At 48.9% G+C, this 23945-nt stretch overlaps 1 protein-coding gene across 2 annotated transcripts in view; it reads left to right on the top strand.

Moving 5' to 3' along the window:
• Positions 1904–23945, top strand: part of ADAMTS17 (ADAM metallopeptidase with thrombospondin type 1 motif 17) — a 390832-nt gene continuing 368790 nt past the window's right edge. For both annotated transcript variants that reach the window (XM_018066305.1, XM_018066306.1), the window contains exons 1-3: positions 1904–2147; positions 2560–2930; positions 14762–14915. In XM_018066305.1, coding sequence (XP_017921794.1) covers positions 2069–2147; positions 2560–2930; positions 14762–14915 — 604 coding nt within the window. In that variant the 5' untranslated portion in view covers positions 1904–2068. The remainder of the gene's footprint in view (positions 2148–2559; positions 2931–14761; positions 14916–23945) is intronic.

Raw genomic sequence — 23945 nt, forward strand, 5'->3', positions numbered from 1 at the left:
AAAAGGACTGGAGACTGCTGACTATCTGATAGGTTAACGATGGCAAACTCAGGTGGGTTCCAACAGCAGGACTATTCCTGAAAGGCAGTGGGGCTGCTACTCCCTGACTTTCAATGGCAGGACTTGGGCCAACAAAACTGCACCAAAGAGCTCTCCAGGATATCATGTTCCACCAGAAGATGATGCTGAACTTTCATTTGGCTGAGGCTGCTGTTAGAGGAGAGAAAAGCCCCAAACCTGGCCATGAGCAGGATGTGTGTGGAGACTTTCAGAAGCTTCAGATGCCCAGCAATGAGTGGCAGCCCCTGGAGCCGTGGAGGGTGGGGCGGACAAAGCAGGAGAGGATTCCGCCAGCCACGCCCTGGGGAAACACAAAACGATGAGTTAGCAGTAGTGAGACTGCTGGGTTTTATTAAGAGTCAGTGACACAGTCCCCTCCTAGGGTTAATTGGCATGAAAGCTGGATAGTGTTCACCTCTGGATTCCTTCTGATGACATGTAATCCCTGTGATACATTTTAGATTCTGACAGGCCCTCAGCAGAGTACAAGAGAAGTGCTGTGGCCCCTCCGCTTTGAGAAAAGAAAAACAGGTAAGACAAGGAAAGAAGGAGAGAGAACTGAGCATGGCTGCACATCAATTCATTCTGCTTTGTTTCTACAAGATGCTCCTCAGGAAACTAAAGGAGTCAACTTTCCTGAAGATCTCAGTTATACTCTGAGGAAAAGAATCGAGTCATTCTATTGCTGGAAGACCTGGGTCCAAGCCCAGGCTTTGCCTCTGTGTGCCTGTTTCCTAATCTGTAAAACCGGGTAATATTCCTTACTGCTTGCGTTGGGGGGCTCTTGTTTGTAGCGAGCAGCTCTGGGCTAGAAGTCAGGACCACAATTCCAGCTCTTGCTCTGACAGGAACTCACTGGGTGAGTTAGTAAGCTCCTTAAGCTCTCTCTCCCTCAGTTTCTCAGTCTGTCAGAGGGTGTGATCTTGCCAGTTTCACTGACTTCTGTGAAGATAAAGACAACAGGAGGTGTGAAGATTTTGCATAAACACCACTGCCTTGAATGTAACTAGTTGTTGTTCGGTCACTCAGTTGTGTCCAGATCTTTTCGACCCCATGAACTGCAGCACGCCAGGCTTCCCAGTCCTTCAGTATCTCCCAGACCTTGCTCAAACTCATGTGCATGGAGTCAATGATGTCATCCAACCATCTCATCCTCTGTCGTCCCCTTCTCCTCCCACCTTCAATCTTTCCCAGCATCAGGGTCTTTTCCAGTGAGTCAGTTCTTCGCATCAGGTGGCCAAAGTATTGGAGCTTCAGCTTCAGCATCAGCCCTTCCAATGAATATTCAGGACTGATTTCCTTTAGGATGGACTGGTTGAATGTCCTCGCAGTCTAAGGGATTCTAAGCGTCTTTTCCAGTTCCGAAAGCATCAGTTGTTTGGCGCTCAGCCTGCTTTATGGCCCAACTCTCACATTCTTACATGACTACTGGAAAAACCATAGGTTTCTCATAGCTTTTCTTCCAATGTGCAAAGTTGCACACCTTGTGAACGAAACTGCTCTGTCACAAACAACCAAAACTCATTTTACTTTAGATATAGAGAAAATATGCCTTTATGGGTGAAGTCCCTTAAAGGTAGACAATTTCTGGCCTGTCTTCCAGGGAAACAGAGTTCCAAATATGGGGACAAACTGAACATCAGTCAGGAGTCTCCCCGAGTGGTCCGGGAACGGGCGGCTTCACGCGGCTCCCTTGCGCCACCTGGTGCCCTATTCCCGCAACTGCCCAGAAACCACGTGTAAGAAAGTGCTTACAACCTAACTACGCACTCTGGGTCAGGCCCGCCCTAGCCAATCGGCGAGGGGGAGGCGGGGCGGGAGAAAGCGGGAGTCCAATCGTTGCCCGCCTCCCGAGAAGAAGGCGGGGCTTGCGATTTACCACGTTGGGTTTGTCCGCAGCGCTAATTACTTTTTCCGAAGGCTGGGGAGCCTCACTCCCGCTGGCGCCGCCGCCTCGCGCGCTCCTGCTCCGTCGCGGCCGCGCGGGGGGCGCCTGCTCCCGAGGACCATGTGTGACGGCGCCCTGCTGCCCCCCCTGGCCCTGCCCCTGCTGCTGCTGCTGCTCTGGGGACTGGACCCGGGCACAGGTAGCGCCCCGCTCCCGCCGCCCCTTCGTCCGCGCCGCCCGCGGCCACCCTCCGCCTGCCCTCCCCGGCGGCCTCCGCCTGCTCGCGCGGCCGCGGCGCGGCGGCCGGCCGCTGACAGCCGCGGAGTCGAGGGGGCGCGGGCCGTGGCCGGAGGACTCGGCTCCGGGCAGCCGCCAGGGGTCCGGCTCCCCCGAGGGCCGCGTCCCCGGAGGGGCCCGGGCGGCCGAGTCCGGAGTGGCTTGGGGCCCCGGCGGCGGCGCTGGCCGGCGCGGAGATGCCCGGGCGAGGGATGGGACGAGGGCGCCGTCTCGGGACCGTGCTGGCGCTGGATGCCCGGCGCTGGCCCCCGCGAGTGGCGGGCGGGCGGGAGGGCGGGCCCCGCCGCGCTGACGCGTCTCGTCTCTCCCCGCAGCTGTCGGCGACGCGGCGGCCGACGTGGAAGTGGTGCTCCCGCGGCGGGTGCGCCTGGAAGACGTGCACCTGCCGCCCCTGCCCGGCGCCCCCGGGCCCCGCAGGCGCCGGCGGCCCCGCGCGCCCCCCGCAGCCCCGCGCGCCAGGCTGGGGGAGCGCGCCCTGCTGCTGCACCTGCCGGCCTTCGGGCGCGACCTGTACCTGCAGCTGCGCCGCGACCTGCGCTTCCTGTCCGGCGGCTTCGAGGTGGAGGAGGCCGGCGCAGGCGGGAGCCACGGACGGTCAGCCGAGCTGTGCTTCTACTCCGGCAGCGTGCTCGGCCACCCCGGCTCCCTCGTCTCGCTCAGCGCCTGCGGCGCCGCCGGCGGCCTGGTACAGCCTTTGCCACCTCCGGGTCTGCCTGGCGATCTGTCCGGGCGCCAAGGGTGGGGGGGGTGAAGGGAGGTCTCCGGGGAGGGCTGGGATGGCGGTGGGGCCTCCGATGTGCTCTGCCGCTGGCAGGAGGGAGCACCCCCAACCTTCCAGAGGGTCTAGGAGCAGAGGGCAAGAAAGGGGAGTCATTTCACTATCCAGCGCTTTCAGTCCTGAAAATTCAGAGGTGCGTCAGGCCAGCACCGACGTGGGGGTGCACAGCGGGATAGCCACAGCCTGCCCAGGGAGCACAGGTCTGGCCCTGATGAAATCCATCAGGCCCCTAGAGTGAGATGTGCACCTGGCCGAGGTGTAGAGAGAGCCCTGTTTGCTTCTGCACAGGTGTGCTGTGTGCGTGTCACTGGAAACACCAATCTGTATGTGTACAGTGCGTCTGTCCTTGAATTGGGGATCGAGTCAACATTGGCCTCCTTTCTGTAATCTTGAGTCTTTACCCAGGAAAGGATATTTGGAGGGGTCCCCAGACAGGCCGCTAACCTACTCTTCTTAGTTAAAACATGGGAGCCAGGAAAGGGAAGGTGTCCCTAATATTTTTACCTTATGCTGCAAGCAGGCGTTTGTTGGCACCTACCCTCAGCTAGGCCTGAGGAATGCTGACCTTGATGATAGGCCCCTCTCTCTGTCCCTGGAAGCTCTCTGGGTGTGGCAGTAATCTGCCCTTACCACCTCCCCCCGACCCTGTGGTTTCTGCACCTGTGGAGTGCTCCAAGGGAGGGAGGAAGTCCTTGGCACCTCTGCCCTGCCTTTGCTCACACTGGCTCGCTTGGTTACAGTGGTGCCCAAACAACACTTCTCAGCTTCTCATCAGGCCCCCAACAGATGGCTGGCAGATGGGCTGCCCCCAGCCGGCAGAGCCTGGGATGGGTGCAGAGCAGGCTTCTCTATCTTCTGGCGAAGTAGTTTCTGTGTCTGTCCTTTCCTGGCACAGGAAACTGCTTTCCCCACTTCCACCTTCTCTCGCTCCACCATCTAGAATTCTCTTGCCCTTACCCACATAGCGTGCAACAAGTTGACACAAATCTGCCACAAAGATCAGAAACCCTGAGGGTCAGAGTCTTTATGTAAGACTGCTCTCTTCCCGGCAGTGTAGGGGAACTTAGGTAGTAATTCTAAACTTGGCCTTCACCAGTTCCCCTTGTAGGATTTTTTGAGTTCTGATAAGAATGTGATCTTCATTTGCTGGACTGGAGAAATTGGCATCTTTGGTTAAATGAGGAAAAGGGACCGTGGAGGGGTCTGGTAGGAGCTAGGGTGGAACAGCGGCGGGGAGTGTGAGCTGTGGGTGAGGAGGCTTAAGCAGGGGTGAGAAAGGCTCAGATCACTGAAGGACTCGGGTCAAGGCTGTATCATGTTCTGGGAGGGACTGGAAGGCCCACATCATTTTTCCTGTTTTTGCCAAAGTGTTTAAAGTCTAGGTCACATCACTGTACTGAACATGGAAACATCTGAATCCCATTTGCTGCGGTTTAGTGAGTTTCTGTAGAGGTCAGAGTTTATACTTCTTGGTGTAAAGTTTCCAGAGAGGCGCTATCTGCGAAGGATCTGAGAGTGGATATCTGGATAACACTGATTTAAAATCCTCCTGGAGTGAGTGCTGGGCCCTTTCACACATGGCTCTGAGCTGTGAGAGTTCCCTTCTGTCCTCCAGGTTTTCAGCAGCACTGCCCTTCCCTTCAGCACCATGTGAGGGCGCTGTGCTTTAGATAAAGGAACAAGACAAAGAGGCTGCGTTAAGTATGTGCCAGCTGCGGTGGGGGCACCTCTAAGACTTGAGATTTAAAATTCGTACTTCTGTGGTTTCGTCTGCCTTGTGCATCCCATAGATGTAAGCTGGACATTAGACACTTCTTTCTGATACACCCTAGAGAGGAAAGGCGGGGGTTCAGAGACTGCTGGGTGACTTGGAGTGGCAGAGTGGTCCTGCTCTTCTAGAAAAGAAAGCAGCAGGAGTGTAGGCTAACCAGGTTTGCATCACACCCCACCTTAGTTTGATTTTGGTTCTCGGTGTGCTTAAGACAGTTCCGCTGGGTGGTAACGTTGTGTTAGCCCCCCTGGACCATGGTAGAAGCCCCGTAGAGATCTCGCTCGGGTGTTGTGTGTTTTAGAGGACAGGTTCAACCATGAGGTATGGGGAAAGGAATCATGCCCAGTAGGTGAGTTTTGGTGCCCACAGTTGGGAGCATTCCCAAGCCTTGTTGTGTCTGAAGAATCCTGTTGAGCAGGGCTGGCAAACTGTTTCTGCGAAGGACCAAGTAGTGAATAGTGCAGGCTCTGCAGGCCGTATGGTCTCTGTCCCAACGACTCAACACTGCTCTTAGAGTGCAGAAGCAGCCGTAAGAAGGTAAAGAAATAGGTGGACATGGATGTGTTCGATACAGTTTTATTCCGGTGTTGAGTATGAATTAAACCTGCTGCATCTCACGTCTCCGGAACAGCCTAATGAGGAGTGTTGCCTGCAGGGACGGGTGTGTGGGCTCTGCTCCCTGAGCTGTCTGCCCCCGGAGATGTTTGATACCTGTTTGAAGGAGATGCATGATTAGAATGGATCGTTCCTTAATTGTTCATGGGGGCAGGGGAAGTAAATCTCACACTCCATTTTGCTTTCCACCCTGGGAACCCTGCCTTTTGACGGTGGGCGGAGGTGGGGGGTCTGTGCTGTTTCCCTTCTCTGTCTTCCCTTGAAAAGCTATGCGAGCTGCATTTTTTGGATCTTCAGAGACCATGGGCTCAGGTATTAATTGTTTTATGTTTATGCATCTTCATTTTATTTACATTTCAGAGAAGTCCTCAGACATAACATAGGTTTTGGGAAGTTTCTGTAACTGTATATGACTTCAAAGCAATGAACTCTGGGCATACGAGGAAGGTATTTTCCCTCCCAGAGGATTTATGTGAGTTTGGATCAGCTGCCTCGTGTGAATGGGACCAGATCATGGAAGGCTGGCAGAATCTGAAGAAACTTCGGGTTAAGATTCACCAGAGCAGGCAGTGGAGGTGGAACCCCAAAGACAGAGTGAGTGTCCGTCTCTGAAAAGACTCAGTGCTGCCTGTCGGAAAGAAGAGGACGGAGCGGCCGTCCTCATCCCCACGTGTGAGGAGAGGAGGGCGGACAGGCGGAGCGTCTGGTCTGCTGAACAGGGGCCCTTCTGCCTCAGGAGCGCCAGGTCAGGGAAGTCTTTGGCTGGAACATGCCCGCCTCTTAGCTGGGGCTGTGGCCTGCGGGGATGTGCTGTGGGCGAGATGCTGGGGCCACATGGGACACCCAGGAGCTCTGGGGCATGGCCCTTTTTCCAGGCCACCCAGGAGAAACAGAAGGTCAGGGGTGGTCCCAGGACACCTTCTCTGGAGTCACATCCATGCTCTAAGGATGCTGGCTTATGTCTCTCTCACCCAGGATGCTCACTGGGGCCTCATGGGCCAGCCAGCCTGGCTGGCTGTGCCCGACCACAGGGCAGGGGGCTCTGTCTGTCTGTGCCCGACCACAGGGCAGGGGGCTCTGTCTGTCTGTGCCCGACCACAGTGCAGGGCCGGGGCGGGAGCCCCTCGCCCTTGCTGCTCCCCACACTCTTAGTTCCCATAGCTCTTCCTTCCAGTCTGCTCAGGAGCTTTTAGAGAGTGCTAACTGTTTCCACAGGGGAAGAACTGTGGTTCAGATAAAAACGGGGTGGGACTGAGGTCAGCCAGGCAGTCAGTAGGTGGCTTAGAAGAGTTGGGGGCCCACGCTCTCAAGAGGGCAGCGTGATATTGATGAAGGGGCCAGTTGCGGAGGTTGCTGCCTCTCCTTTAGAGTTGCCCGACTCACTTTTCATTGACCACAAAATTGCCCAGCTTTTAAATGCAGCATCACTTGATCACTACAGCTGAGTAGGAAGCAGTCTTGGCAAAAGCCGTGTGGTGTGGAGGCCATTGGGAAGGGAGCAAAGAGACCACACCATGTCATCCTGCATCGTGGTATTGATACAGGTGTGGGGAAGGCACACAGTCTTAGTCATTCATCAGTTAATGTTCCTGAAGAATTTATCATGCACAATATAAATGTATTTGGAAAATGCAAAACACATTTTTAAAAGCTTTGTAAAAACGACCGCTTGAGTGGATGTTAAGGAAAGCAAGGAGGGAAAAGACAGTTGTGAAATTTGGGAAGTGGAGGAATTGAAAAGGAGAACCTGGAGCATAGAATTCTAAGGCCTCCCACCAGCTGCTCTGGAAGGATGCTCACTCTGCTTGATGGTAACTCTGTATCCACCACTCGTGAGCATCAGGCTGCCTGTGACCGTAACCTTGGATACCTAAGCCTGTCTAGGTACTTACTTAGGGTACATAGCTAGATTTTCCCATCTGAACTTTGTATTTAGTTGGCAACCTATTAAAAAAGAAGTACAAGATGGGATGATGAACTGAATGAAGATGTCTTCTTTGACAGCATTCTTGAAGCTTATTTCCCGAAATGGAGACACTGCAGCTCCTTGACCTTGGATATGTGCAACAGGAGATGTTTTTGCAGCTAGTATGTCCTGGGGACCCACTCAGAGTCAGCAACCTCCCCGTGCGTGCTGCTACACGCGAGCTCACAGGTGCACCGTCACACCCATGTTCTTTCGGAAATGAGACTAGTCTGAGCTGTGATCTTGAGCAAGTCCCTTACGTCCTTTGAATGCCCCTGTCTGAAGTCACACAAGGGTAGATAGCATTGGCTTTGCATGGCTGTCGAGAGAATGAAGTAAGATAAAGTCTGAAATCAGTTAGTGAGAGCCTGGCACGTTAAGGTATTGGAAACACGTTTCTTCTCTTGACCCACAGGCTGTTTCCAGACTTTTCCATTTATAGATCAACCAACAGTCAAGGCTGTTGACTAAATGAGCAGATCATTATCATATACCTGCCATGTGTAGGACCCTCCGGTAGGCTCCCAGTGAGCCTCAGAGAGAAGTAGGGTATGGGGCCCTGTCTTGGAAGGTTCGCAGGGGAAGGAGCATGCTCTTAAGCCTGCAGGGTGGGGGTAGGGAGGGGTTTCATCCTTTACAAGTGGTTCTCAACCCTGAGCTGGCATCAGAGTTCCTGGCAGCATTTGCTACCTGGATTGCTGGCCACCCCCACCCCAGGTTTCAGATCCAGTCCATCTGGCGGTGGACCCGAGAGCTTGAGCTCTGACGGGTTCTCAGGGGCTGCTTGCTGGTCAGGGACCATTTTGAGGATCACTGGCCTGGAGGCCATGAGGGGGCATTTCTGGCTACTAAGCGGGGAGTCCCTGGGGAGAGCAGTCTGGGGAGGACAGGAGCAGGGGGCATTTGGAAGGGCGAGGCGATGGGCCTCAAGGCTTGGGTGGTGGAAACAGAAAGGAAGACTACACGAGAGGGGTCAGAAGGAGGGGGTCTGTGACTGACAGTCTAGTGCTGGAAACAGGCCGACTTTGGAGTAAAGACCGAGAATCTGTGTTCAGGCAGTTGACGTTTGCAGAAGCAGCAACACAACCCTGAAAGGGGGGCTCCTTGTGGAGGTTGGGAGGCCCCTCATGCCTGTGCTGTATCAGGGGTGCTCCTGGGACAGGTTTGAGCCCCCCCAGATTCTGCTGCTGCTGCTGCTAAGTCGCTTCAGTCGTGTCCGACTCTGTGCGACCCCAAAGATGGCAGCCCCTCAGGCTCCCCCATCCCTAGGATTCTCCAGGCAAGAATACTGGAGTGGGTTGCCATTTCCTTCTCTAATGCATGTAAGTGAAAAGTCAAAGTGAAGTCGCTCAGTCGTGTCCGACTCTTAGCGACCCCATGGACTATAGCCTACCAGACTCCTCCGTCCATGGGATTTTCCAGGCAAGAGTACTGGAGTGGGGTGCCACTGCCTTCTCTGCTGAGGCCCCCTGAAAGTCTGAGGCCAGTGTAGCAGGGCCTGCAGCCCCAGGACTGTTATTCCTTCTTGGGAGCAGACTTTCTCCCTCCTCTCCAACCACCTACACTCACCCGTCCACACGGAGGAGGCCACCAAGCCCCGGTCCAGTGAACCCAAGAACTGTGGCCTCCTGCAAAGGAGAGGCTTCGAAGGCTCCCTGGGCACGGAAGTTCCTGGGGGGGCCTTTGTAGGATGGCGAGGTCACCAGTCACGAGGCAGGTCCCCTCAGACAGAGGGAAGAGCGTCAAATGGTTCCAGAACGTGCATGCAACAGAATTTCTTAAACACATTTTTCATGTTATGCAAAGAAGTCTCACTAATGTTAGGAAGTTACAAACCTTTCTGACCTTCACTCATTTTTCCAGCTGCAGGGACAGCTAGTCCAGCTTCAGGGGGTGGGGTGGGGTTAATAATATCCAGATTATAATGCTCTCTTAAAGCAGCACTGAAACCCCTCAAAGCCAGCTTCCAGAACAAAGGGAACTGAAAGGGAACCACTCAAAACTTTTGTAATATCAGGTTACACCTGATACGTTTTATTTGCCACAAACTTCTTTAAAGGTAAACTGTCTGCCTTCAATGCGGGAGCCCTGGGTTTGATTCCTGAGTCAGGAAGATCCCCTGGAGAAGGAAATGGCAACCCACACCAGTACTCTTGCCTGGAAAATGCCATGGACAGAGGAGCCTGGTAGGCTACAGTCCATGGGATTGCAAAGAGTTGCACACGACTGAGGAACTTCAACAAAATTCTTTAGTAGGATACCAAATCTTAGAAGATGTAAGATTTCTCTCTTCATTTCATCGAGGATTGTTGTCTCCTTTAAAAGCCAGAGGCCTCTAGGCTTCTAGTCCTGTCTGCCATGGGAGTCCAGTCCCCTTCAGATGGGGTCTGCAGCGTTCTTGCATATGCTGTGATCTCAGGCGTTTCCTCGCTGCTGTCTGTGGAACAGGGAGGCCTTGCCAGAGCATTTCCCAGTGGCTCCTTTCTCGACATAGATGGTGAGCAGAGGAATAATGCAAACCCAGCAAGCCCTGCTCAGCTCTTGGGGCCACAGGGCAGAGTGCCCCGTCAGGAAGGCCCAGACTGGTGCAGGCGCTCCGTGCCCAGGGCACCTCCAGATCCTGGATCAACTCAGGAGGTGGCTGCCTCTCCAGCAGTCAGCTGAAAGCTAGGAAAGTGGTTCTTGACCCTAGCTGCATCAGCGTCTCCCAGTGAGCTTAAAAAAATACCAGTGTCTGAGTTTCACCCCCAGGGATCTAACTCATGTGGCCTGGAGTGGGGCCTGGGCCTCAGGAGTTCTCAGAATCGGCTGAGGGGCTGCAGCTTGCAGCCGGGGACAGGACCGTGGGCGTGGGGCCGTGGGAGCGCTGTGCTGGGGCTTCTAGTCCGCACCGGTCCGTCCACTTCATTCTGTTCAGTCCATTTCATTTGAGTCCATCCCAGTACAGTCCAGTTCTCTCACATGTTTCTTGAGTCACTCTTATGTGGCAGACATTGGAAAAATAAGGAGGCATAATTCTGATCTTGCCTCAAAGACACAGGCTATGTACTGGGCTGTGACTGATGTCGTCTAACACAGCGGGGAGTGGGCTGGGACAGAATGCCAGGGAAGGGGGGTGAGTTTTGTAGGGGAAGGGGAGGGAGAGGATGGTTAGGGAAAGGGCTGACAAGTTTTTCCCCTGTGCTCAGATTGTGTGTGTGTGTGTGTGTATATATGTCTGTGCATGTGTGTATATGTGAGTATGTGTGTGTGTGCGCATGTGTGTATGTGTGTATGTATGTCTGTGTGTGTGTATGCCAGTGTGGGTGTGGGTGTGTGGGTGGGTGGCAGGGAGGTGGTGGTGGGAGACAGCACTTTTCACAGAACATCTTACCACCGCGATGACCCAGTGGGTGTTGGTGAGGCTTCAGGGTGCCTGGGGAGGGCAGGGGCGAGTCCCTCCTCGTGGTGGCTTCTGGATGGGTGGGCCGTGCCCTGCGGCCCCTCCAGGTGCTCGTTCTGGTCTCAGGCCTGCGTGAAATTCTGGGCCCCGGGGGCACCTGGCTGCCCAGTTGAGTGCAGGTCTTTGGCCCATGTGATGTCTCACCAGCTTTGCTAGTCTCTTTCTTGAGTAGATTGAAACCAGCGTGTGGTCCCTGTGAAAAGGACCCTGTAAGGTAAGAACTCCACCGGGAGCTGAGACCGTGGGTGTGTGTGCGTGTGCACGTCGCCTGACTGTAGGCTTTCTTACAGACTCTCTGTGTTGTGTCACACCAGAACTACTGGCTAAATAGTCTCTACCCTGCAGCTCGGACCCTGGGTTGAGTGGAGGATAACTGGCTTGGAAAGTGCTAGGCACAAGGAGGGCTTTGCCCTCCCGCAGCCTGAGCATTTTGGGAAGACTTGGGACCCTGTCAGAATGGAGCGTGTCCTCCAGGGAGCACGGCCTCCTTCCATGCAGGGCCCATCTATCAACTTTGTTTCAACCATGGACATTTCCACTGACAGTTCTTGAGGGGTTCTGCCCTGAGGCTTTCCAGTGGGGATCTGCACTGCCCCCCATAACCACCTCTCTGAAGTATCACAGTGAACAGACTCAGGTTTTAACTTCAGAGAAGAGGAGAGAAAGCCTTGCTTCCCGGCAGGTCATGCAGTACCACTTTAAGACAGTTTTATTTGGGCAGTAAAATCTCTTGAGTTGTTCTTGGCAGAAGTTCTAATGAAATGGAAACCTTGCAATCTGCTTAGAGCAGTAAGTATGGTCTCACCCCGTGATTTGGGGACTAAAAGTTGTAGGCGATCTTTATAATTGATCTGATTTATTTCCAGAGGATTCTTACTGATGCATCCTTTCAGAAGGTAGAGGAGTCTGTATCCTTTGGTGTGAATAAACTTTGTACCTGAGGCTGGAGGAATTGCTGAGCTGTGGTGGAGACCAGTGCTTCTCAAAGTGTGGTCCTCAGGCCTACAGCAGCAGCGTCACCTGGGGACTTGTTAGAAATGAGTGTTCTTGGTGAGCATCCACGCCCTCCAGGTGATTTTGATGTACACTGGAGTTTGGGAGCCATTGCTTTTGTGTGTTTACAGCTTTTAGAAAGTAGTGTGGGCGGGGGGCGGGGGGCGGAGAGAAGCAGGGATCTTCATGACAACCTAAGACAGATCGGCTCTATCTCCCCAATCTGTGCTGGCAAAGGTGGTCCCGACCATGAGCCCAGAGCAGGGGCCGTGGACTGCAGGGTCCAGCGGGCAAACACAGAGAATAGCCAGTCAGGTTCCTTGTGGGAGGTTTACCTCGTTTTGTTGATGATTCAGAGCGAAGCTAGCGGCAGGTATCCTGGGAAGGAGGGCAGACTTTTAATGCTGTCAGCATTGGTTCCAAATGAGGGGAAAAGTTCTCTGCATTGTGTATATGTTTTTAAGAATTAATAGTCACTCTATTAAAGCGGCCAGTTGTCTTTCGTTCAATTTACAAATCACGTTCTCATTATAATCTAGCAAGTTTTTGAAGTTCTTTTTAAGGAGCCTTTGGATAACATTAGATCCTGTTTACAAATATGGTGGTGAACAACATTTAAACCTTTAAAACCATGTTTAGAAATTTAGCATATTCAGTTTCATTTTCAAGTTCTTTTGTAGTCTGATTAAAGAATAAATCCTTTGCAAGAACTTAAACGGTTCTTGTAAATAATGAGTTACTAGTCTTGTAAAGAAGTCTTCAGGTCTCTTATACATTCGGATACTGCTTACGAACCTGATAAGATTTTAAAATGACAGGTCTAAGTCACTGATGTGCTTTAAATTAGATCCCAAATCTAATTCATTACTCTGCCAAGTTCTCTTGAAACACTGAAGAAAATCTACAAATCTATCACCAAACTATTAACACTAAGGTGTGACTCCATCCTCTTTATTTAATTCTAGTAATCCCCAGGGATACGTTTCTGTATAAAATTCTAAATAGTCTGAGATTCTAAATAGTGATCCCTAGGGATATATATATATATATATATACACACACATATAACATATATATATATACATATAACATATATATATATATACACACATATAACTTATATATATATGTGTAGAGGAAAACGTTCCCCAGTTTCTCTCTGCAGCCTTGCATGACCACTCTTGTTTCAACTTAATTTCCATCACATCCTCCCTACCCTGGCTTTGCACATTTTATTTCCTTCACTAAAGACAAAATAGTCTCTCAAGAGTGCCTCCAAACTAACCTTAGGGACAAAAGTGCAAATACCAGCACAATTGATCTGGTATAAGCTGGGGAACTTATATATATATGTGTGTGTGTGTGTGTGTGTGTGTGTGTGTGTGTGTGTATGTATATATATGTGTATATATATGTATATACATATATATACACTTTTTTTTCCTATTAAGGATATAATTGTCATTAATTCCCAACACTTTGGGAGGTACCTGCTCAGGTTGACTTTTGGGGGATGACTTCAGTTCAGTCTCTCAGTCGTGTCCGACTGTTTGTGACCCCATGATCACAGCACGCCATTCCTCCCTGTCCATCACCAACTCCCGGAGTTCACCCAAACCCATGTGCATCGAGTCGGTGATGCCATCCAGCCATCTCATCCTCTGTCGTCCCCTTCTCCTCCTGCCCTCAATCTTTCACAGCATCACGGTTTTTTCAAATGGGTCAATTCTTCACATCAGGTGGCCAAAGTGTTGGGAGTTTCAGCTTCAACATCAGTCCTTCCAACACCCAGGACTAATCTCCTTTAGGATGGACTGGTTGGATCTTCTTGCAGACCAAGGGACTCTCAAGAGTCTTCTCCAACACCACAGTTCAAAAGCATCAATTCTTTGGCGCTCAGCTTTCTTTATAGTCCAACTCTCACATCCATTCATGACCACAGGAAAAACCATAGCTTTAACTAGATGGACCTTTGTTGGCAAAGTAATGTCTCTGCTTTTTAATATGCTGTCTAGGCTGGTCATAATTTTCCTTCCAAGGAGTCTTTTAATTTCATGGCTGCAATCACCATCTGAAGTGATTTTGGAGCCCCAAAAAATAAAGTCAGCCACTGTTTCCCCATCTATTTGCCCTGAAATGATGGGACCAGATGCCATGATCTTAGTTTTCTGAACTCTGAGCTTTAAGCCAACTTTTTCACTCTCCTCTTTCACTTTCATCAAGAGGCTCTTTAGTTCTTCTTCACTTTCTGCCATAAGGGTGGTGTCATCTGCATATCTGGGGTTATTGATATTTCTCCCAGCAATCTTGATTCCAGCTTGTGCTTCTTCCAGCCCAGCATTTCTCATGATGTACTCTGCATATAAGTTAAGTAAGCAGGGTGACAATATACAGCCTTGACATACTCCTTTTCCTGTTTGGAGCCAGTCTGTTGTTCCATGTCCAGTTCTAACTGTTGCTTCCTGACCTGCATACAGGTTTCTCAAGAGGCAGGTCAGATGGTCTAGTATTCCATCTCTTTCAGAATTTTCCACAGTTTTGTTGTGATCCACACAGTCAAAGGCTTTGGCATAGTCAATAAAGCAGAAATAGATGTTTTTCTGGAACTCTCTTGCTTTTTCGATGATCCAGGGAGATGACTTAAAAATAGTTTAAAAAGTTGTTTTTTTTTTCCCAAAAACACAATAATATACCTTTGAAAGTGAACACAGAGAACTGGTGCTGTCATGCCCCAGCCCCTGCCTTCCATCACTTGATCCCCAGCATGACTGGTGGGTGGCATGCTTCAGGTCACACACGAGCTGGGACTCGATGAATCAGTGGAACCTGCAAAGCAGCAGCCCCAGCACGGGAACAGGCCTCAGCTGGGCGGCCTTCCCAGCTTCTGCCGCTAGGGTCCTGGACGGGCCTGAATGAGGATGACTAACGTCTGTTTTTCTCTTTCTGGGCAGGTTGGCCTCATCCAGCTTGGGCAGGAGCAGGTGCTCATCCAGCCCCTCAACAGTTCCCAGGGACAAGAGCATCTGGTCAGGCGCAAATGGTCCTTGACACCCAGCCCCTCTCCCGAGGCCCAGATACCTGGGCAGCGCTGCAAGGTCCTCACAGGTGAGTCTGGGAAACGCGTGAATGGCTCACAGCACATGCCTGTTTGACACTGTGACGCATCCCTAGACCATCCCCACTGATGTTTCTCCGAATGTACTGAAATCCTGTGAACAAGAACTTAGCTTTCCTGTGTTTTGAAAGCTATTTTTTAAATTACCTATAAGGCCACTTTCTTTTCCTTTCCATGTGTGTTTATACCAGTGTTTCATGCGTAGCAGCCCTTTGAAAAAGGCATTTGGAGAAAGAACCAAGGATCTCTCTTTGTTACATCTCAAATTTATAGACCGGGAGCAAGTTGAAGCTTGAAAAACCTCAATGGCTTATTGTTGTCAAGCCCAAGGTTGGTGGCAGAGCTACAGTAATTCCATCCCTGGACAGCTTGGCCAGAGTGTGCTCTCCTTATACAGAGGCCCTCCATCTTGGCTGCACTGATCAGAGTCAAGTGGGGAACTTAGGAAACAGTGGTTCTCAACGTGTGACCCCTGGGCCAGTAGTGCCAGCACCACCAGGGAGTCTATTAGAAGTGCGTGTTCTCATATGCCCCTCCCCAGCCCAGCCCGAGTCAGAAACCATGGCGGTGGGTCCAGGTAAATCTGGTCAAGTTAGGTGCGAGAGCCATTGCTTTAAGAAGTGTACACTAGCCAGTCCCCCAGATCCTGATCTAATTGGTCTGGCATGACTTGGGTGTGTTTTTAAAGGTGGTTCTGATGAGCAGTTTGGGCTGAGAACCCAGGGTTCTTGTACTCTGTGGCTCTGTTTGGGCACCCTGTGGATTAGCTGTCGGAGTTTAAGGACCTCTCACAGTGCTGGATCACTGGCCATCTGCCTGTCGGTGTCCCTTGATGAAGAGCTCGCAGGTGGTGCTTCCTCCCTTTTGGGTCAGTCTTGGGTAGATCATTTTTTTCTCTATCTCCTCTCAAAGTGAATGGCTAGCGATCATTCTAAATCTGTGTGTTTTCTGCATTTGCTCTGAAGATATTGTTTCGGAGGCAGAGGTTCTCAGTACTGGTTGTCCGTTGGTATCACCTGGGGTGCCTTAACAACTAGTCACACCCCGGTTCTGCCCCTAGAGAGCCACTTTTATTGGTCTGGGGTGCAGCCGGGACATCTGGCGATTTGAAACCTCCCCAGGTAGTTCTAATGTTCAGCTGGTGCTGAGAACTGCTGCCCTCAAACGTTTTAAACATGAGTAATAGCACCTGTGGACCATCGGAAGCGGGGTTTTCTCGGGTGAGGACCACCAAGCAGGGCCACAGAGTAAAACCCAAGAGCAAATAAGTTTTATTCCTACGTTTCCTCTACTCAAGCTGGTGCTCGTCAGCTGCTAGTCAGTGACCAGAAACTCAGGGTGCCTGTGGATGGTATTGTGGAATATTTGTCTGATTACCAGCTGCAATCCTCTTTGGGGCTGTGATACCAAGGATTGCTGACAAAATGATCAGTTGTGCTGGTGTTTGCATTTTTGTCCGTAAGGTTAGTTTGGAGGAACTCTTGGGAGACTGTTTTGCCTTTAGTGAAGGAAATAAAATGTGCAAAGTCAGGGTAGGGAGGATGTGATGGAAATTAAGTTGAAACAAGAGTGGTCATGCAAGGCTACAGAGAGAAATTTCTGAATTTGCCTAAAAAATAATCCTCTTCCCAGCCCCCAGATCTCTCATCACCATGCTCTGCCATGCAGGAGCACGTGTTTGTTTAAGGTGATGCCAACTCAGGCTCTGTCTTGGGTAGGAACACAGACTTAGGAGAAAAGTATAGATTTTGCTTCTGGTCCTTCTTGCTTTGTGTGAAATACTCAGTAAACTTTGTTGCTGTGTGAAGAAAGACAACAGGCCTTCTAAGAGGCTTAGCTAATAAGCAGTTAATTAGGCCCTATCTAGTTTGGATTACCTTTTAAACGTTGGGGGTTTAGAAACTGGAGAAATTAATTTACCAGGATGCCAGCAGAATACATTCTTGAAGTTTCCGGGAAAGATTAATGAGATTAGTTCATGATTTCCCATGGAAGCATGTTCTTTATGGCTGAGCGCGGCAGTCACCAGTATCATCGTGCCTTGTCACTGATCTTGTGTTATCCCAACCTTGGACATGGCCTGGGGGTGGGCAGCTGGCTCAGGCAGGTGAAGAGCAGTCTGATAACTCTCTCTCCTCCGTGAAGCACTCAATTCCTCTGCTGATGGAGTCCAGGTAAGCCATCACGCTGTCTAGGGGCAGAGAGGCTGACACAGGAAAGGGCACCTGGGAGGAATCACTGCCTTCTGTTTTGTGTCACAGAGGCTGCTTTTCTAGCTCAGAGGCTAGAGGCTAAAAGATTCAGGGCTTCCAGAGAGGGGACAGGCAGATCCTATTTCCTTTATAGCTTCTTTTAGGACCTTATAAATTAATTCATAAAATATCACTCCAGCTTGGAACTTGGCATGAAAATATGGAGGCTGTGAGCCTTTTTTCCTTTTCCTTTCTTTCTTTTTTTTTTTTTTTTTTGGTGAGCACGAGTATTTGAAAATATTTTTGGCTATTCTCAAACACTAAAATGGTACTTTGGATATTTTGAAAAGATGCTTGATTTTTTGAGTGCTTATTTTGACTTCAAAACTTTTTGTCTGCCTGCTATGCTTATTTTAATTTCTCCGTTCAGATTCAGTTTAGAATCTTCCCACTAGCACTTTCATGGTTTTTAAGTAATAATTTGAATCTCTTCTCATTCACTATGGTAGATGTAAACATGTGGATGGTTGAAGGAGACTGTGAGATAATAAAACTAGTTTTCTAGGAGGCACTGTCAAAATAGGAATCCTGCAGTGTTTTGCATGGTGGTGGGCTCTTTAGAACACAAACACATCAATGCCATTCCGTGAAGTCATTGATGGTTACTTTATAGCTTGTTTTGTTATGATTGCTTTAAAAATAGTACAGTTATTCTATAGTATTGTTTTGTTCATTTATAGCATTCTAAAGTTAATTTTAGTGAGTCTAGAGGATATCATAATGACTCAGAAATTGTGTATTGCCAGTTTATGCAAGAATTTGCATGTGTAATAATACCTGTACATACTCTGTAAAAAATATTGGTTGGAAGTTGTGCTTTGTGTCACTTTAGATTCATTTGGTTGGAAATGACAGAAATCAAACTGGCTTGAACACTAAATGACGTCACTGCCCTGGGCCCCTGGAGCTGAGGAGCAGAGTTAGGAGGCTGGACCTCAGGTCAGCCTTGGCCATGGCGGTTCTGTATCTGGCAGCTTTGTCCTAGCTGGCTTCTCTTCTGGTGATAAAGAGGTCCCCGGGATGAGGAGCTGAACCCTTCTGTTTAATCAGGAGTTTGGGTGGGTTGACTTGGATCGTGGCTTGAATTCCTTCCGGTTCTCCACTGGTTTCACATGCCTTGCGGCAGGAGTGTAAGAGCGTCACTGAGTCCCCATCTGTCAGCGGAGATGAGATGTCACTCTGCTTTCCGTCTTCTCCTGACTTCCTGTAAGTCAGGCACAAGTCTGATGGGAGAGATTCAGGACACCTCTAATCCAGACTGAGTGCCTCGTCCTAGCCCATGTGGTGGATGAGACTTTGGCTGGTTCCTCTGACTTGACCGAGTCCTTGTCAGATGCCTGTTAACTCCTCACCCCATCTGTGCCCCAGGGGTACTTGGCCGCGGGTCTTTGCTCAGTGGGAAGGGCTCAGTCCCTCTGACATTTGTCCCATCTAAAGTTGTTGGAGACCTCAGGTCTCCAGTGCGTGAAGCAAAATATGGTTCTGTCGTTTGGTGGTGATGGTCTTCCATGTTTTTCTGCATCTTCAGTGGAAGAAGAAGCCAAAAGAAATGGAATTAAATTTGTACCTTCCGTTTTTTTCATGTTAGTATTTTAAGTATGCACTCATATATAAAATATTCGGTCTGAAAAGAGACCCTGATACTTTAGAATCATTATTCCCGAGAAGGAGAAAGAAGAGGGAGGCTAGAGGCCCACCTCTTGAGTCCCTCACGTGTGACCCCAGAAGGGTCCCTCGGCACCTCTGTGCTCTGTTAGTGTGCTGGGGCTGCTGGGACACACGCCATGGACCCAGCAGCGTGAACGGCAGACACTTGTTTCCTCACAGTTCTGGGTCTAGAACCCCGCGGTCACAGGGTCAGCAGGGTAGGTTTCCTCTGCGGCCCCTCTCATTAGCTTGCAGGCGGCTGTCTTCCCCCTTTGTCCTCTCGTGGGCTCTTGGTCTATGCATGTCTGTATCCTGATTTCTAATGTCAGTAATGTTGGAGCCCAACCTCATGACCCCATTTCCTCTTGATCACCTCTTTAAACACCCTGTCTTCAAACACAGTCACATTCAAAGGTGCTGAGGGTTCGAGTACACAGTTCAGCCCACAGCAGCCTCTGTTTTCTCGTCTGTGACGCTGATATGATGCCAGCCTTGTCTGCTTCTCAGGGTTATTGCTGAAGAACACAGAGGTGAGAAGGTGATGGTACCACTTTCAGCCACGTTGGTTGGGGGGATGTTCATAAGAACACTTACAAATGCCTAAGAGACAGAACGACAAACTTGGAGGAAATTGGGAATGGGTTGAATAGAGGGACCCTTCCTATAAGAATAGATATCATAGTTGGCTTGTTCATCATCTATTCATGGTTTTTTTCTTGATAAATAAGTAGGAAAGGAGCTGTGTAGTCTCAGGCAAGTTTTGAAAGGACTGGGCCACTGGTTTCATCATGTGAAGCACACTAATATCTACCTCTTGGGGGCTTTGTGTACTTTAAATGAGATAATGCATACTTGTCACTTAGCAACTAACAAATATTAGCTGCAGCTGCTGTGGTTATAATTATGATTCCTACCCCCATTCTTTAATATCAGGGGACCACTTCAGTGCCCTTGTTCTGTATTAAGTGGGAAAGAAAGAGAAACTGTGTGGAGCACTGAGCTGAAAGCTTAAAGTTCTCATTATTATTCTCGAATCTCTCATTCTTGCCTCTTGAGAAAATCTGTAATGCAATGAGAGAATCTTAGTGTTTATAGACTGAAAGTCACCCCTAGAGGTCATATGCTCTTGTTTTCATTTATTTAGTCATCAAGTGTTCATTGACCCACTAGACATAGAACCTAACTGTGGTGAACGTGAGCTCTTCCGGGAAGCTCATAGAGGAGCTAGAAGTAAGTGAAAGTAGCAGGTATAAGTTAATTTTAGTTGTAAAATACTTTGTAAAAACTGAAATACTTTTTTAGTTATAAAAATAGGTGAGAAAAAACACAAAACAAAAACTGAAAGCCCATATGCTCAGCGTTCAGACTTAACCAATGTTAAGTTCTGGTCACATCTGCTTCAGAATATATTTTTTTTTTAGAGAAATTCATATTTATGGGTATGACTTGGTATCCTTCACCACACCTCTGTTATCGCCATAGCTTACTGCCTAGAAGAAACCACCGTCCTGAGGTTGGTGTGAATCCTTCCTTGTCCATGTTTCTTGAACTATTACAGTATTTGTGATATATAGTCATAAACTAGATGGTGTGTTGTTTTGCATGTTTTAAAATTTACACAAATGGCTTCATACTGTGCAGTTTGCTTTTATTATATCTTTTAGGTTTATCCATGTTAATGCAAATCTAGTTTATTTATTTTAATTGTAGAAATTTGTCTGTTTCATTAATCTTTTCAAAGCACTAGATTTGGTTTTATATTTTTCTTCCTTACTACTTTTTTTATTTCCATTTTCTTTAATTTCTGTCTTTTTTATTTTATTTTACATTCTCTGGATTTAATCCTGTTGCCTTTTTCCTAATTTTTTGAGTAAAACACTTAACACATTAAACTTTATCTGTCTTAATTTTTACTGTGTATATTTAAGACTGTACGTTTCCCCATAAGCGTACCTTAAACCTGGAGGAGGGCATGGCAACCCCCTCCAGTGTTCTTGCCTGGAGAGTCCTGTGGACAGAGAAGCCTGGGGTTAAGCTCCACGGGGTCACAGAGAGTGGGACACGACTGAGCAGCAGCAGCAGCAGCAGCAGCAGCAGCAGCAGCAGCAGCAGCCTGCCTCTGACTGCGTACACATTTTGATATGTAATATTTCCAGTATCCAGTCCTAGGCATTCTCCAAGATTCATAATAATTTCTTCCTAGAGGGGCAGTGCAGTGTAGATACTTAAGAATTTACAGATAGGTCTACTGGGTTTGAATTCCTGCCTTAAGCCACTTACTGGCTTGAATGACTTTGAGTAGTTTATTTAATCTTTTTGTACCTAAATTTCTTTATTTGTAAAAATGATAACAGTTGCATATACTTTATAAAATTATTAAGATGGTTAAATAAATTAATGTATAATGCACTTACAATAATTTACGGCACTGCTGCCGCTGCTGCTGCTAAGTCGCTTCAGTCGTGTCCGACTCTGTGCGACCCCATGGACGGCAGCGCACCAGGCTCCCCCGTCCCTGAGATTCTCCAGGCAAGAACACTGGAGTATGTCGCCATTTCCTTCTCCAATGCGTGAAAGTGAAAAGTGAAAGGGAAGTCGCTCAGTCGTGTCCGACTCTTCATGACCCCATGGACTGCAGCCTACCAGGCTCCGCCATCCCTAGGATTTTCCAGGCAAGAGTACTGGAGTGGGGTGCCATTGCCTTCTCTGATTTATGGCACTAAGTATTCTCTATTATCTATTATCATTACAACTTTATATTATTTATAAATTTTTATCATATGTTTCTACCACCATTCAAAAATGAATTTATAGTTCTCTGTTTAGCAGTTAAAGAATGTGGCCCGTGTCAAGTTTTCCATTTGGTTCTCTTTTTTGTAATTTTAGGATCTCTACTGAGATTTCCTATATTTTCATTCATCAAGAGCATAGTGTCCTTTAAGTCCTTAGGCATGGTGATAATAGTTGCTTTAACATTTTTGTCTGCTCTTCTAACAGCTGGATTCTCTTGGGATTTTTTTCTCCATTTATTGTTTTTTCTGTTAAAAATGGATCGCATCTTCCTGGTTATTCTTGTATCAAGTAATTTTGGAATGTATTCTGGGTGTAAATGTAATGTTTTGAAGTTGATTATATTTTTCTGGAGTGTTTTAGCTGCCAATTTAATACTCTTGGACTCAAACAGCAAAATTTATCTCTAGGGCAGCATCTCTTATCTCAGTTCTGTTCTTTTATCCTCAGCTAAAGTCTCTTCCATGTAGGGATTGTTTAGAGATTTTGATATAACTGATATACAGAATTTTGGGCTCCCTCTTCTTGGAGCTCTCCTTTCTGATATGCCCCACTTAGTTTCTAGTCATCTTTTTGCTCTGAACTCTGCCGTCTGATTCTTTAGGCCTGAGAGTTGTGGGAATTCTATTGGAGTATAGCAGTGAACTGGACTATAGCAGTGACCTGCAGTATAGCGCTGACCTGGAGTATAACTCTGAAGTGGAGTACAGCGCTGACCTGGAGTATAGCGCTAACCTGGAGTATAACTCTGACCTGGAGTATAGCGCTGATCTGGAGTACAGCACTGACCTGGAGTATAGCAGTGACCCAGAGTATAACTCTGACCTGGAGTATAGCACTGACCTGGGGTATAACTCTGACCTGGAGTATAGCACTGACCTGGGGTATAACTCTGACCTGGAGTATAGCAGTGACCCAGAGTATAACTCTGACCTGGAGTATAGCACTGACTTGGACTATAGCACTAACCTGGAGTATAGAGCTCAACTGGGGTTTAGCAGTGACCTGGAGTATAGCACTGACCTGGAGTATAACTCTGACCTGGAGTATAGCACTGACCTGGAGTATAACAGTGACCCAGAGTATAATTCTGACCTGGAGTATAGCCCTGACCTGGAGTATAGCAGTGACCCAGAGTATAACTCTGACCTGGAGTATAACTCTGACCTGGAGTATAGCAGTGACCCAGAGTATAACTCTGACCTGGAGTATAACTCTGACCTGGAGTATAACTCTGACCTGGAGTATAGCAGTGACCCAGAGTATAACTCTGACCTGGAGTATAACTCTGACCTGGAGTATAGCGCTGACCTGGAGTATAACTCTGACCTGGGGTATAACTCTGACCTGGAGTATAACTCTGACCTGGAGTATAGCCCTGACCTGGAGTATAGCCCTGACCTGGAGTATAGCTCTGACCTGGATACAGCACTGACCTGGAGTATAGCAGTGACCCAGAGTATAACTCTGACCTGGAGTATAACTCTGACCTGGAGTATAGCGCTGACCTGGAGTATAGCTCTGACCTGGAGTAGAGCACTGACCTGGAGTATAACTCTCACCTGGAGTATAGCCCTGACCTGGAGTATAGCAGTGACCCAGAGTATAACTCTGACCTGGAGTATAGCGCTGACCTGGAGTATAGCTCTGACCTGGAGTACAGCACTGACCTGGAGTATAGCAGTGACCCAGAGTATAACTCTGACCTGGAGTATAACTCTGACCTGGAGTATAGCGCTGACCTGGGGTATAGCCCTGACCTGGAGTATAACTCTGACCTGGAATATAGCGCTGACCTGGGGTATAGCCCTGACCTGGAGTATAACTCTGACCTGGAGTATAGTGCTGACCTGGAGTATAACAGTGACCCAGAGTATAACTCTGACCTGGAGTATAACTCTGACCTGGAGTATAGCGCTGACCTGGAGTATAACAGTGACCCAGAGTATAACTCTGACCTGGAGTATAACTCTGACCTGGAGTATAACTCTGACCTGGAGTATAGCAGTGACCCAGAGTATAACTCTGACCTGGAGTATAGCGCTGAACTGGAGTATAACTCTGACCTGGGGTATAACTCTGACCTGGAGTATAACTCTGACCTGGAGTATAGCCCTGACCTGGAGTATAGCCCTGACCTGGAGTATAGCTCTGACCTGGAGTACAGCACTGACCGGGAGTATAGCAGTGACCCAGAGTATAACTCTGACCTGGAGTATAACTCTGACCTGGAGTATAGCGCTGACCTGGAGTATAGCTCTGACCTGGAGTACAGCACTGACCTGGAGTATAGCGCTGACCTGGAGTATAGCGCTGACCTGGAGTATAACA

The sequence above is a fragment of the Capra hircus genome, chromosome 21 (assembly GCF_001704415.2).
Source record: "Capra hircus breed San Clemente chromosome 21, ASM170441v1, whole genome shotgun sequence".
Taxonomy (NCBI): Eukaryota; Metazoa; Chordata; class Mammalia; order Artiodactyla; family Bovidae; genus Capra; species Capra hircus.